The following is a 12,150-nucleotide window of genomic DNA, read 5'->3' on the forward strand; positions in this document are numbered from 1 at the left end:
TCCTATTGGGCAGGGCCAACTTTCCGAGTTGCATTCCAAGGAAGTTCCACCAACCCATTATTCACATCGATCTTTAAGGCCTGATTTGCGGACGGTAAATAAATCCGCTGTCGTTTCCAAGTTTGCAATGCGCGGAGATGCGCGAACGGACCGGCTAGTCCCAGATCTTGTTGTCTTGATGAAATGCAGGTGCGAAGACAGCGGGAGATGTACCATCTTGCTTCTCCAATGTGTACCAAGACCGAGACTACGGCTTCCAATGCCGAATTCCTACATACGTAGGATCACCAATGATGTCTTGAGCTTCATGGGTGCGTTCTGAGGATGTTTCGCTTTCTGGACAGCCACAATATTGTCGAATGTCGAATCCGTATAGGCAGCGCGTTGGGCAGAAAGATTTGGATACTAAAGTTTTGGCGCGCCGGACGTTGCTTCCAAGCCTGTCACTGGCACTCCGCCACCTCCATTCCACGATTATTGACAGCCTTCACTTACGACGCCGTCGCATGTCGCAACGGTTTTGCGGCTCATATGATCGCCATTAGGCACGTATCACGCCCTTGGCCATTAACCAGCTTTTGCATAGTGGATATCTTACATCCATCACCACCTGGGCACCCTGCCGCTTTCCGATCCACGACAACAAGCTGCATCCTAGTGAATGCCACACTTTCTATCTGACACTCGCCATGGGCGGCCTTGATGGCCGAAAGCCACGCGATGCTGTGGAATGCTGACACAACCTCGCTCTTCGTGTCAGCTGCAGGTCCGTTGAAGGACGTCAGCCAACAAGGCTGCATATGACCCTATCCGGACATCTAGTTCGCATGGACAAGCAATCACGTTATCCTATGCCGACTAGACTGGGAATATTGATGGCTTGCGTCAACCGCCACGCGCGTCCTGCCTCGTGGACTGGGTCCAGCTAGCTACGCTGACATCGGTGTGAGATTATTCGCGAATAACGGTGTAGGGTTTGACGTCTACATCCCACGAAGCCAGTGATGCACCCCGAAATCTGGCATTTTCACCGGCATTATCAGGATGAAGGACGTTCCATGCAGGTTGCATATGCAGGCACCATCGTACGAGTAGTGGTTCATGGCTTTTGTGTTGCATCGCGAGTCGCGTATGTATCTCTCAGGGTCGGAGTTATATCCATGTTCAGACGACAGATATATGCGAAGTACGTACCCAGATCCGGTATGTACCGGTAAGATGAATACAGTACATCACCAAGTGAGTAAGTGGAAGGTAGATCGGTGGGTGGCCTCGGAAATAATCAGAGACCTATTTACGACTCAGATGCGAACGGTCTGATGGCTCTAGACTCTGGACTCTGGAGTCAACGGGTAGCTGCTGTAACCCTACTGTTGTCCCCGGGCTTATCGCTGGGGTCTCTGGGATCATGTGGTTGTAGGGGACATCGGGTCAGGCTGTAATAGATGACGGAAGGTGTCAGAAATTGCCCTCTCGATTTCGCCTTGCGTGTGTGACTACGTATACCCTCGATCTGTGACGTTAAGTAACCCACGCGACTGGGTGTCAGGCCATGTGCGCAACGTCGCGCAAGATTTCACGACATCGGTCCTACATTGAACCATGAAAAGAAATCGGCATCGTCTCAGGACCATGCTCTCTGCTCCTCTCGTCCATCCATTGAGACCTAGTGTCAGGTACCGACGGCGCGTTCCCTCGAATCAGGCTATATATTCAGACCCTTCCACCGGGCCTTTCGGATTATACCCCCCAACTCTGCCTAAGAAGCGTGGGGGGTTGCATTCCAGATCGTCCAGGTGAGAAGGACCGATGGCGTGCCGTGGCTTTCCTGCTTTGTCGCTGTTGAATCCGCATAGCTGGTATCAACGTTCGTCATTGCGCCGCTGGGGAAAGTGTACCGGTCCCATCGGATGCGGGTTTGGGCCGGACGAACGTAACCGTAACCGCCCTCCCAAGCCGCGACAAAGAGATGTGCGACAACACCCCACGCATGCCGTTTTTTGAACCTGGTACCCTGGGCCGATCTGCCTAACGGCTTGTGTCGCTTTACAGTGGGCTCCGGCAGTGCGATGGATGATAACTCTTTTCAATGTGGATGCTTACTTTACTCGCTTCTGAAAAGATGTTGATGATCACCGCCCGGTTATATGCACATGGACTTTCTGAGTTGTGGCTGCATGCTGCGCGCTCGAGTCATGAATCCCATAGCGACGCCAGGCGATGAGTTCGTTCCAACGAGGTCGCGGAGGAAGCTCGCCAAAGCGTTTGATTGCTGGTAAGCGGATTGGAGGAAGAACGTGCCCGCAGGAATCTAGATGCTGTGGCACGGTTGGTGCTTACGGTTACCGTGTGCACCAGCGCCGCACTATAGCTCCTCACCTTATCACCGAGGCAGATCGTGATCGCCCATTAAGCCATGCGTTCCCTGCGACGTTGCGATGAGAGCTCTGTGAGCGGAGTGGATACCAGCGTGCATTTCTGTGCCGTGAGGCTACCTGCATATATACGTGTCGTCATCGTACTGAGAAATAAGGGAATGCCGGCCTGCTATCGGACCTATTTCAACAAGTGCTGCAATGCCATGTGTACGAGCATGCCTCGCCCATGCAGGGTTGAGTGCATCGCGATCTGACATGCACCGCCCAAAGCCAAACGCCGCCCGGCTGAACACACGGGCTGTGTGCGAGACAAAACATTGCCAAGAACAAAACTGTGCCCCATGAAAAATCCAATCCGAAGTAAATGCGAAGACATGCAGTGCCGTTTTCCCATACCAATAACACAATACCGTCGGGAGCACACCCAGCCAATGCAACCTAATCGTGAGGCCGTAGTGCGTCGTTGCCGGTCCGAGCCTTGTAAACCGCCCTCCGACGACCCACCAGATATCATGACTCCTTTTTGCGCCCGTAGAAACACCGATTGAATAAGGAACCCTAAATGCCAAGTCTGAACCTCAAAGGTCGTGTTGTACCTCCACATGCCGACGCTGTGGCATCGCCATGAGAGCCGTGCGCAAGGACCCGAGTCCCACGCCGACCAAGCCAACAAGCGACGTGATAACGACTCTCCTATGGTGATGAGCCGAAATTGGTGAGTGAAGATCCCATGCGGAACGTTCACAATCCGAGTGTTGGCAAAGAAAAACTCTTTCGTGCGTCCTGCAGGGCTCACGTAGCGAGAAAGTCCCAGCCCCGGAGTTTTATCAGCCTCTCCCAATCCCAGCTCTCCTTTTGCACCTCTGGGTCGGGGGATGACATCAGCTCCCAAACCTGGTCGACGACTTCTTTCGCGAAGCCGATGTTGCCTAGGCCTGTGCAGGCAATGAGGCCGTTGAACGCCCGGTTGATCTCCACACGCTGCTCTTCCTCGAATGCCGCGCACCCGATCAAGAACAGGGGAAGTAGAACGTTACTTTGGACCCACCCTTCCGCTGGCAGTTCGTTGATGTATCGGATGCCGTCGTCGACGGCGCTCTTGATGAATGGGTGTGGCTTCGAGTCTTTCGTTGTGCGGTAGAGATAGACCCAGGTTGCCTGGCGATAGAGCATCGAGATGGTGTAGCGCGGAGATCCGGGTGGATGGGGGCATACCCATCCGCGAAGGCCGGCGTCGATGGCATGGGCGGCGAGTAATGCCTCGTAGTCCATGACAGGCTCCTCTTTGTCGTCAATGCGACTGCGTATTTTTCGTCGCAGGTTGCTGATCTTGGATATGAAGCCGAAGAGTCCGTCAGAAACACCGATCAATCCCGCGGTCTCCGGGCTGATCTTGAAAGGGAGGTTGAAGTCGTCCATCATGGGAACCTCGGTGCCGTCAAGGGAGGTGATCTGACTGGCGATCCAGTGGTAGTAGAAGAATTCGTCGAACAGGGTCTGGAACTCGGGGTTGGAAGACTTCTGTGTCATGGCGATCTGTTTTGCTGCTATCATGTGCATCCGGTATTCGCCGGAAGTGTTACCATCGCAGATGGAATGCAGAAGATGCAGTAATATCTGAGCAACGTTAGAGTCCTCGTAGACCATTACACCACCTTCACCAGCTTTTTGCCGTTCAATGTCGTGCTTGAGAAGCTGCAAAGCCTTGCCCCGGTGAAAGACCTGCCTGTCCTCGTACTCCTGTAGTGGAGTGACCGAGTACATGTGAGAGGCCGACAGGCACAGCACGGAGTGCATCAGGCCTTCGTGTTGAAGTGCCATGGGCAATAGGATCTTGGTGAAGGGGTTCGACGACTTGTCCCCGTGTAACGTTAGGACAGCACTCGCTCTGCTGGAGAAATGTTGCAAAAGCTGACGGTCAAGATCATTTTCGACTCCTTCCATGAGAGGCGGGAGGTCGAACTTGACATCCGAACTTCGCTTCCGAGCTGTTGGAAGGTTAGCTTGGCCCACTACCAAAAAGCAAACACGCAATGCAAGACCACATACCTTCTGCAGCCCGTTCCTTCCCACTCTTCCAGATTTCGACGGGCTTGTAGCCTTCGCAATGGATGTTGTTCTTCTGACACGACAGGCCTGGACAGCATTAGTACCTGTTCCATGATCACGATGCCAGGGCACAATTACAGAATGGCTTGGTCTCGTCGCACTTCTTCTTCCTTTTCCGACATGTTGTGCACCCCGTCTTCGATCGGGCTTTTGCTTGCTTAGCAAGAGTGGTAGGTGAGCGAGGAGGGTGTATCCTGGGTCGGCCGCGGGCGCGGCGAATCCGTACAGGTTCGGTTGGGGAGATGGGTGTGTCTTCCGGAGACGCCTCTTCCTTGACATCGGCCAACTGAAGTTCCGTCTCTTCCACCTTGGGTACTACTTCGAGGGAACCCGTTCGTACATCTGATCGCTCCTCTGATTGTGATTCCGACGGGCTAAATATGTTCGAATCGAAGTTGGGAGTGGTAAACGGGGAGTCGCTAGCGGACGACATGGAGGGCTGGGGCGATGAGCTTGTGCTCAAGCGGTTGCGAGCGCCTGGCGGCGAAGGGCCGAAGGAAACGGTCGAGATCATTCGAGCCAGAGTTGGGAAGGTTGTTGGACTACTGGTGCGAAGAAGCGCGCATTGGGTGTCCAGTCCGTTCTGCGCGCGAGTGGTAACACGAAAGAGTGATGTTCCTCTAGATGCGTCGGAGCCGAGAACGATTCAATGCAACGAGTGGCAACCAGGGGGTATCTTGTACTTCTGCCGTTCAATGCTAAGCAGAATAGTACAAGTGGTAGAACGACGCGGCAGCTGTTCCAACGAGAGTAGAGCAGAGTGTCGCAGAGGGGTCCAAGCGGTCCGCTCCTGATGCCTCGAGCGATCGCACGGTAGGTTGCGTGAGAGCGGGGGAATGCGTCTTTAGCGAGTCGTGGGCGTCCGCGGAACGTCCAATAGGATCTGGGTGGAACTAACGGCAAAACTGCGTCGTTCCGAGATGAACGGCTGAGCTGAACACAGACCCGGTGCGAGAGCAGGGGTGGGCGAAAGCCAGTTATGTTGGAATTGGAACGGGGTAAGCGGTCGATGTCGATGTCGTACACCCAGGGGGGTTGTAAGTAGCGTGGGCGTGCGGAGAAGCGACAGAAAGTGTGTGAGAGGAGATCTGCTTGAACGAGTGGGATTTGTCGCTAGGTATTAATGTGCAGCCTGGATAGCTTCGAACCGGGTTGCGCAGCAAGGTAAAGGCGAGAGGATATAGTGTGTTCAAGTAGCGTCGCAGCGACGACACCAATTCGCCTCTAATGATGGTAATGGAGGATAATCCTAGAACGAGTCCACTGGTCCCGCTGTAACCATCGCCCTGGGCCGCCGTCGACTTAAAACAGTGAGTAGGCCGACGCTCGATTTGAAGCACCGGGCAGGCGAAGGACAGTGTTGACGACAACCCAAGACGTAGCGAGGGCTGCAGTTGGCTTCGTGAACAGTCGCCGGTGTGAGCGCTAAGTCGTCTGGAGGCTGTAAACCTCGTGGAGCATTGAAACGTGATGTTCCTAGTGTATGTATCGAATGGTGCATGAATCGCTTTCGAGCGGCTTCATATCTTGGTTCGCAGGCCTAGCCACTCCTCAGATCTCGTTGGCTGCACCGTCTTCAGCTCAAGGCGGACAATTCAGGATCAGCAGCAGGTCTTGTGCAAACGCCGTAGGACACCTTTCCCGGCGACGCACTACTTTGATCGCTCAATCGCTGACAATCAGATCCGGTTCGCCATGTATTTGAATTGCTCCATGTGCTATCCACCATCACCACACAAACGCCATCATTTCACGGCCGCGCACGCAAATGGCTAGTCGGTACGCGATACTTGAGGCGCCCCTAGCCGATAATCAGCCCCACGCTAGGATGCCCAGCCCATCGTGCTACATCTCCGCGATGTCTTGTGTGTGTGACCTGACGACACTACTTCTCCACCTTTGCGATCCGGTCGAATCGGACCTTGTCATCTGGTTATAGAGAGTTATTGAGCGCAGCCGGCAAGACGATCTTAACATGCTGACATCCCGACCAGGCCGCATCGAGTGTTTCCAGCATCAAGCCACACCTGGCACGTCAGGGATTGCGAGGCCTGAAGATCATCACAATAATGACAGCAGCGTCTGGTAGGTCCAGCGATTAACGGCCGGCCAAAGTTTGTTTGAGATGTCATAAGCTCGCATACACCCTCCCCGCAATTGGTAAGCCTATCAGCAGGTCGCGATCCGAGCACTGCAATATTTTGTCGTTGGGTTGGGCATTTTTTTCGCGAGCAGTATAGATGTCAATTCTCAAGCAAGGGCTTCCGCTTTTTGGGCTTCGTGCTTTCGAAACCGTGGTGTCGCACGGTGGACTTCCCTGCGTGCTGAGGATCTGGTTACTTTGCGGCCGGAGCGGGACGACGGGCACAAAGGCACGCTCCCAAAGCTGGCTCCAGGGCGGGTTTCCGCAGTACCCTGACTTCGGTCCCAGCCGAAAGCTTTGACGGACTCGAGTGCAGAGCCCGATAACAAGCCGCCTCTCCTTGCGTGACGAGATGGTCAGGCATGCTCTCAAAGACCAAGGTTTTTGCAGTCTTGAATCGCGTCGAAATGTGATTTGGGCAGCATGCTACGGCGTTCTTCGACAACCGCTCGCAAGTGCCTAGACCCACCACCGGCAGATGACCGTGAATCAAGTTGTCGAAGCTCCTCATTTGGCATGATTCGATGAAAAGTATCATGTCTCGGACCCGCCGTCTCATCGCAAGGTGGAGCCTAGTTCCCATTCTCGATCTTACCGTCCCCAATTTGGAATCAGCAGTGGTCTTCTCTGAAGTAAATGCCCGTCTCGACGAGTGCATGACGTAGCACACGACTTATTGCACAGTATTCTGACAACCGACACAGAGATCAGATGAACTCAAGAAAGATGGGTCAGGCAATTGTCCCTGCGTGGTGATAGCGGCGCCCCGATGGCTGACCGTTGTTAGCCCGTTTTTGCGTAACGAAAATGACGGACGTATGCAGCCGAAGGGGACAGGCGAATGACTTGCATAAGGACCTTAGCGGCGTGCTTTGGCTGCGGGGTCACGTCCCGTCCCATTCGCCAACACTATTGACGCAGACAACAGGTGCAGATGGCTGCATATGCAGCAAGTGTTGAGCCATGATCAAAACACGTCTGGTCTGGAGTTGGGCGACTCGCAGTAGTAGCATCAAGGTTTCCATGAACGGTTCGTGAGAAGTACCGACCATGCCGTTTGACATCTGTCATGACGTCTTGTCAGGACTTGGGTGGATTCAATATCAGGAGATAATCAGACGCGTTCCTGCCCTGGAGGCCACCCGTGTCTGCTGTACATGAGCCAGGATGAGGTTTGTTGAATGCGCAGTGCGACTCCTGCATGTTTGTGGCGCGGGCTGAGTGCTTTGCATGCCGGTCTCGTTCCGAAGTTCCGCCTTGGATGCTAACGCGACTTCATTTGCAGCCTCATACGAAAATTCCGAGTTGCTACTCTCAACTATATGCTGATGCTGTTCGGACTGCCTCGGAACGCCCTCATAAGACTTTTCTCTGATCGATCCAGTGCATGTTTGCTTACCATTCGAAACCCACGGTCGCCTGGGTTTCCCAGCGGATGCATGTGCGGGCGGGTGATCGACTAAATTCGAAAAGGACGGGACTGTTTGTTGCCGCTGTCTGCGAACACGTATGCGGCGGGGCCTGCTTGACTCTTCCAGGGTCGACTTGCAGTACAAGTTGCATACCATAGGCAGAAGCTAGCGAACCATACCAAAACAAACCCAGTAGACGGAAACGATGTGGGTGTAGAAATGCTTCTAGCGGCAGGTGGTGCTGCGAGGGCTTGGTGGATATGTTTCGGGCTTACCTAGGTGATTGACGAGCTCTGCCACAGCAGGTATTGTGTCGTAGCTTCAAGAATAGCAGCTTGTATCGCCCACGTTGCAGATTGTCATGAGGCAGGCGATACGTCGCTCGTGGTTCCTTTTCGTGGGCCGGGCAGCAGGGTGGAATTATTCACGTGATTTGGGATCAGACGCGCGGATCAATCGGTCCCCGAGCTCCGACGCGCTTAGACGCGTTCGGCCATGTTGTCACTGCCCAAGCATCAACTGTCGAGGCAACATCATCGCCTTACCATATCAACCAGCGTGCGAACACCATGCGCACAGAGACTTAGAGTCGCCTAAATCACACTAAGTAGCGGCTGCGACCATGTTCAACTTCACGCCCCTCCTGGGCGCACAGAGCTCCTCACCCGCGTCGCAGTCATTGCTGGAGTTCGATGGAGGTATACAAATCTTGATCGATGTTGGCTGGGATGAAGATTTCAGTGTAGAGAAGCTCAAAGAGATAGAGAGGTAGGTCCTTGATCTGGCCGCGAACGCGGTGTGGAGCACATCTGAAGTATGGCTGTTCATTTGTGCTATACGCGCCTGGGAAACACTGGCAGCCGATAGCAAAGTCGCTATATAGCAATACACCATACACCATACATACACGATGACTAATTCAGACACTGCAGACATGTCCCCACCCTCTCATTCATCCTGCTTACTCACGCGACCACTGCGCATCTCGGAGCCTACGTCCACTGCTGCAAGAACTTCCCTCTGTTCACGCGAATACCCGTCTACGCCACAAACCCCGTCATATCACTCGGCCGAACGCTGCTCCAAGACCTGTACGAATCCACGCCGCTAGCCTCGTCCATCATCCCCGCCGAAGCTCTCAGTGAGTCCGCATACTCCTTCTCCTCGGCGCTCACGGGTGGAAAGAATCCCAACATTCTTCTCCAGGCGCCTACGTCGCAAGAGATTGCCGATTACTTTGCGCGCATAAATCCGCTTCGATATTCCCAACCGCATCAACCCATCCCTTCGCCGCATTCTCCCCCGCTCAACGGTCTCACGATTACCGCATACAGCGCAGGACATACGTTGGGAGGTTCAATATGGCACATACAACATGGAATGGAGTCGGTCGTCTATGCCGTCGACTGGAATCAAGCTAGGGAACATGTCCTCTCCGGAGCTGCGTGGCTCGGAGGACCTGGCACTGGTGGCTCTGAAGTTCTGGAGCAGTTGCGTCGTCCAACTGCCTTGATCTGCAGCAGCAAGAACACCAGCATGGTCAAGGTGGCTAGATCGCCCAACAAGCGAGACGAGGCCCTCCTCGAGATGATTCAAGACACAGTGGCCAAGGGTGGAACCGTCTTGATCCCCTCAGACTCAAGTGCTCGCATACTGGAACTGGCATATCTTCTCGAAGAAACATGGGAGCGGGAGGCAACAAACGCGGAAGGGGGCGGTTCACTACAAAGCGCAAAAGTCTATCTTGCGAGTCGAACGGGCGGTGCAACAATGCGATACGTACGCAGTATGTTGGAATGGATGGAGGAGGGCATCGTGAAGGAGTTTGAAGCCAGCGCTGCGGATCAAGATCGGAGGAACAAAAGCGGCAAAGAAGAAGACCGCGCCAGAGTCCCGTTCGACTTCAAACATATCACACTGGTTGAGCGCAAGACCCGCGTAGCTAGGATGCTAGGCGCCAATGGACCACGAGTGATACTAGCAAGTGATGCGACGCTCGAGTGGGGATTCTCCAAAGATGCTATTCGAAGCCTGGCGGCCGACGAGAAGAATTTGGTCATCCTCACTGAAAGAGCTGGCCAACTGGGCGCTCAGAAAAAGGGTCTCGGCCGATATCTCTGGGAACTGTGGAACCAGCGCAACGCTTCGCCAGGGCAGGATGCTCCTTCTACAACTATAATCGACGCCGCGGGCGATCAAGCGCCGCTCAATGCTATACGGACAGTCGCACTCGAGGGAGACGAGGTTCCGCTTTATCAGCAGTTCCTTGCCGGCCAGAGACAACGGCAAACTACCATGGGCGGTGATAATGCAGCAATGCTCGAAACATCCGCTGATGTTGTCGACGACCGATCATCCACCGAGTCAGAGAGTTCGGAAGGCTCTGGTGATGGATACCGAGGAAAAGCCCTCAACGCGACCGTCGCTCTTCAACATGCACGAAACAAGCTTGGCATGACAGACGCGGAGTTGGGTGTCAACGTACTCTTACGCCGCAAGAACGTCCACGACTATGAAGTGCAAGGAAAGAAAGGAAAAGAGAAGATGTTCCCGTTCCAGGCCAAGAAGCGTCGAGCGGACGACTTTGGTGATCTGATCCGACCCGAAGACTTTGCGCGCGCGGAAGAGGAAGATAACACTGCTGGGGAAGCTTTTCGTGGGGAGGGAACCAAGAAGGAGAACGCTGTTGGCCAGAAGAGGAGGTGGGACGACCTACTAAACAACACCGACACTAACAAGGCCAACGCCAATCAAAAACGACGGAAAGACAAAGAGGCTCGAGAAGGCGAGGACGGAGAATCGGACAGCGAACCAGAAGACGATCCAGACAAAGTGGAAGGCCCATCGAAAGTCATCATTGAGTCGGAAACCCTGGAAATTCGGTGTCGCATTGCCTTTGTCGACTTTTCAGGCCTACACGACCGCCGCACGATTCAACAGCTTATTCCACTTATCAAGCCTCGCAAACTGATCTTCGTAGGTGGCGAGGAAGGCGAGACTTTAGAACTCGCAGAGATCAGTCGCTTAGCGCTGAACGCAAACACCGATTCTGCCAATGCCATCGATGTCTTCACACCCACAGTCGGCGTCATGATCGACGCAAGTGTCGACACGAACGCCTGGAGTGTCAAGCTCAGCCGCAGCATGGTGCGCAACCTTCGTTGGCAGAATGTTCGCGGCATGGGTGTCGTCGCCATCACTGGTCGCCTCGCAGCTGCAAGCCTGGAGCCTGAAGTCAAAGAAGAGGCGGATACGCCCGCGAAGAAGAAGGCTCGACTCGACGCCCCTGCCGTCCCCGTATCTAGCGACAAGAATGACGATACACCCATTCTCGACGTCGTTCCCACGAACATGGCCACCGCCGTTCGATCTGTCGCGCAGCCTTTTCATGTCGGCGATCTTCGTCTTGCCGACCTGAGGAAGCTCATGAATGCTAATGGCATGCAAGCTGAGTTTAGAGGCGAGGGTGTATTGGTCATTAACGGGACAGTAGCTGTGAGGAAGACGGCTACTGGTCAGATTGAGATTGATGGAGGGGCTTATGGTCATCTGGATCCTAGGAACAATGATGCTGCGACTTTCTCTAGGGTGAGGAGGCAGATATATGAGGGTTTGGCTGTGGTTGCTGGAGGTTGAGCGTTGAGAGATACAGATTAGGTATTATGTTAGGCATCGTGGGTTACGATACATTGCTCATTGCTGAGAATGTTACGATTGAAGAAGGTATGGCATCTCATCATATCCGACGATCATCATCCCGGTCAGCTTCTTCATACTTCAGTGTTTGTCGTGTAATCATTACTTTGTGGTACTAAAGAAAGAGGGGACGTTAATTAGTTCCGTTACCAAAGCCACTTTAATAAACTCCAACCGAGCGAAATCACCAAACAGTGTTCTCCTCCATCGACATTACCTGTCTGAGCAAAGCTGCGATCTCGGTACGCCCATACAACTCTGCCATGTCAAGAGCGGTTCGACCATTTGTACTGGTAATACGAGGATCGGCACCTTGCTGCAGCAACATCTCCACCACGTCATAGTAGCCGTATTCTGCTGCCCATATCAAAGCAGTCTTCTTGCTCTGATCCTGATGGTCAAGCTTCACCTC

General features: G+C 53.8%; 2 protein-coding genes across 2 annotated transcripts; one reads left to right on the top strand and one right to left on the bottom strand.

Moving 5' to 3' along the window:
• Positions 1–3,170: 3,170 nt before the first annotated feature.
• J4E79_002087 (uncharacterized protein) lies at positions 3,171–5,001 on the bottom strand (the record flags this gene model as incomplete). Its single annotated transcript, XM_049350990.1, has 3 exons — positions 3,171–4,366; positions 4,428–4,514; positions 4,566–5,001. 3 exons carry the CDS (start codon positions 4,999–5,001, stop codon positions 3,171–3,173), a joined length of 1,719 nt encoding a protein of 572 aa, XP_049214829.1.
• Positions 5,002–8,664: 3,663 nt separating this feature from the next.
• On the top strand, positions 8,665–11,678 carry J4E79_002088 (uncharacterized protein; the record flags this gene model as incomplete). Its single annotated transcript, XM_049350991.1, has 2 exons — positions 8,665–8,810; positions 8,975–11,678. The coding sequence occupies 2 exons, from the start codon at positions 8,665–8,667 to the stop codon at positions 11,676–11,678; spliced, it is 2,850 nt and encodes a 949-aa protein (XP_049214830.1).
• Between the last annotated feature and the right edge of the window lie 472 nt (positions 11,679–12,150).

The sequence above is a fragment of the Alternaria viburni genome (assembly GCF_023758015.1).
Source record: "Alternaria viburni strain BMP 2772 chromosome Unknown scaffold_3, whole genome shotgun sequence".
NCBI lineage: Eukaryota > Fungi > Ascomycota > Dothideomycetes > Pleosporales > Pleosporaceae > Alternaria > Alternaria viburni.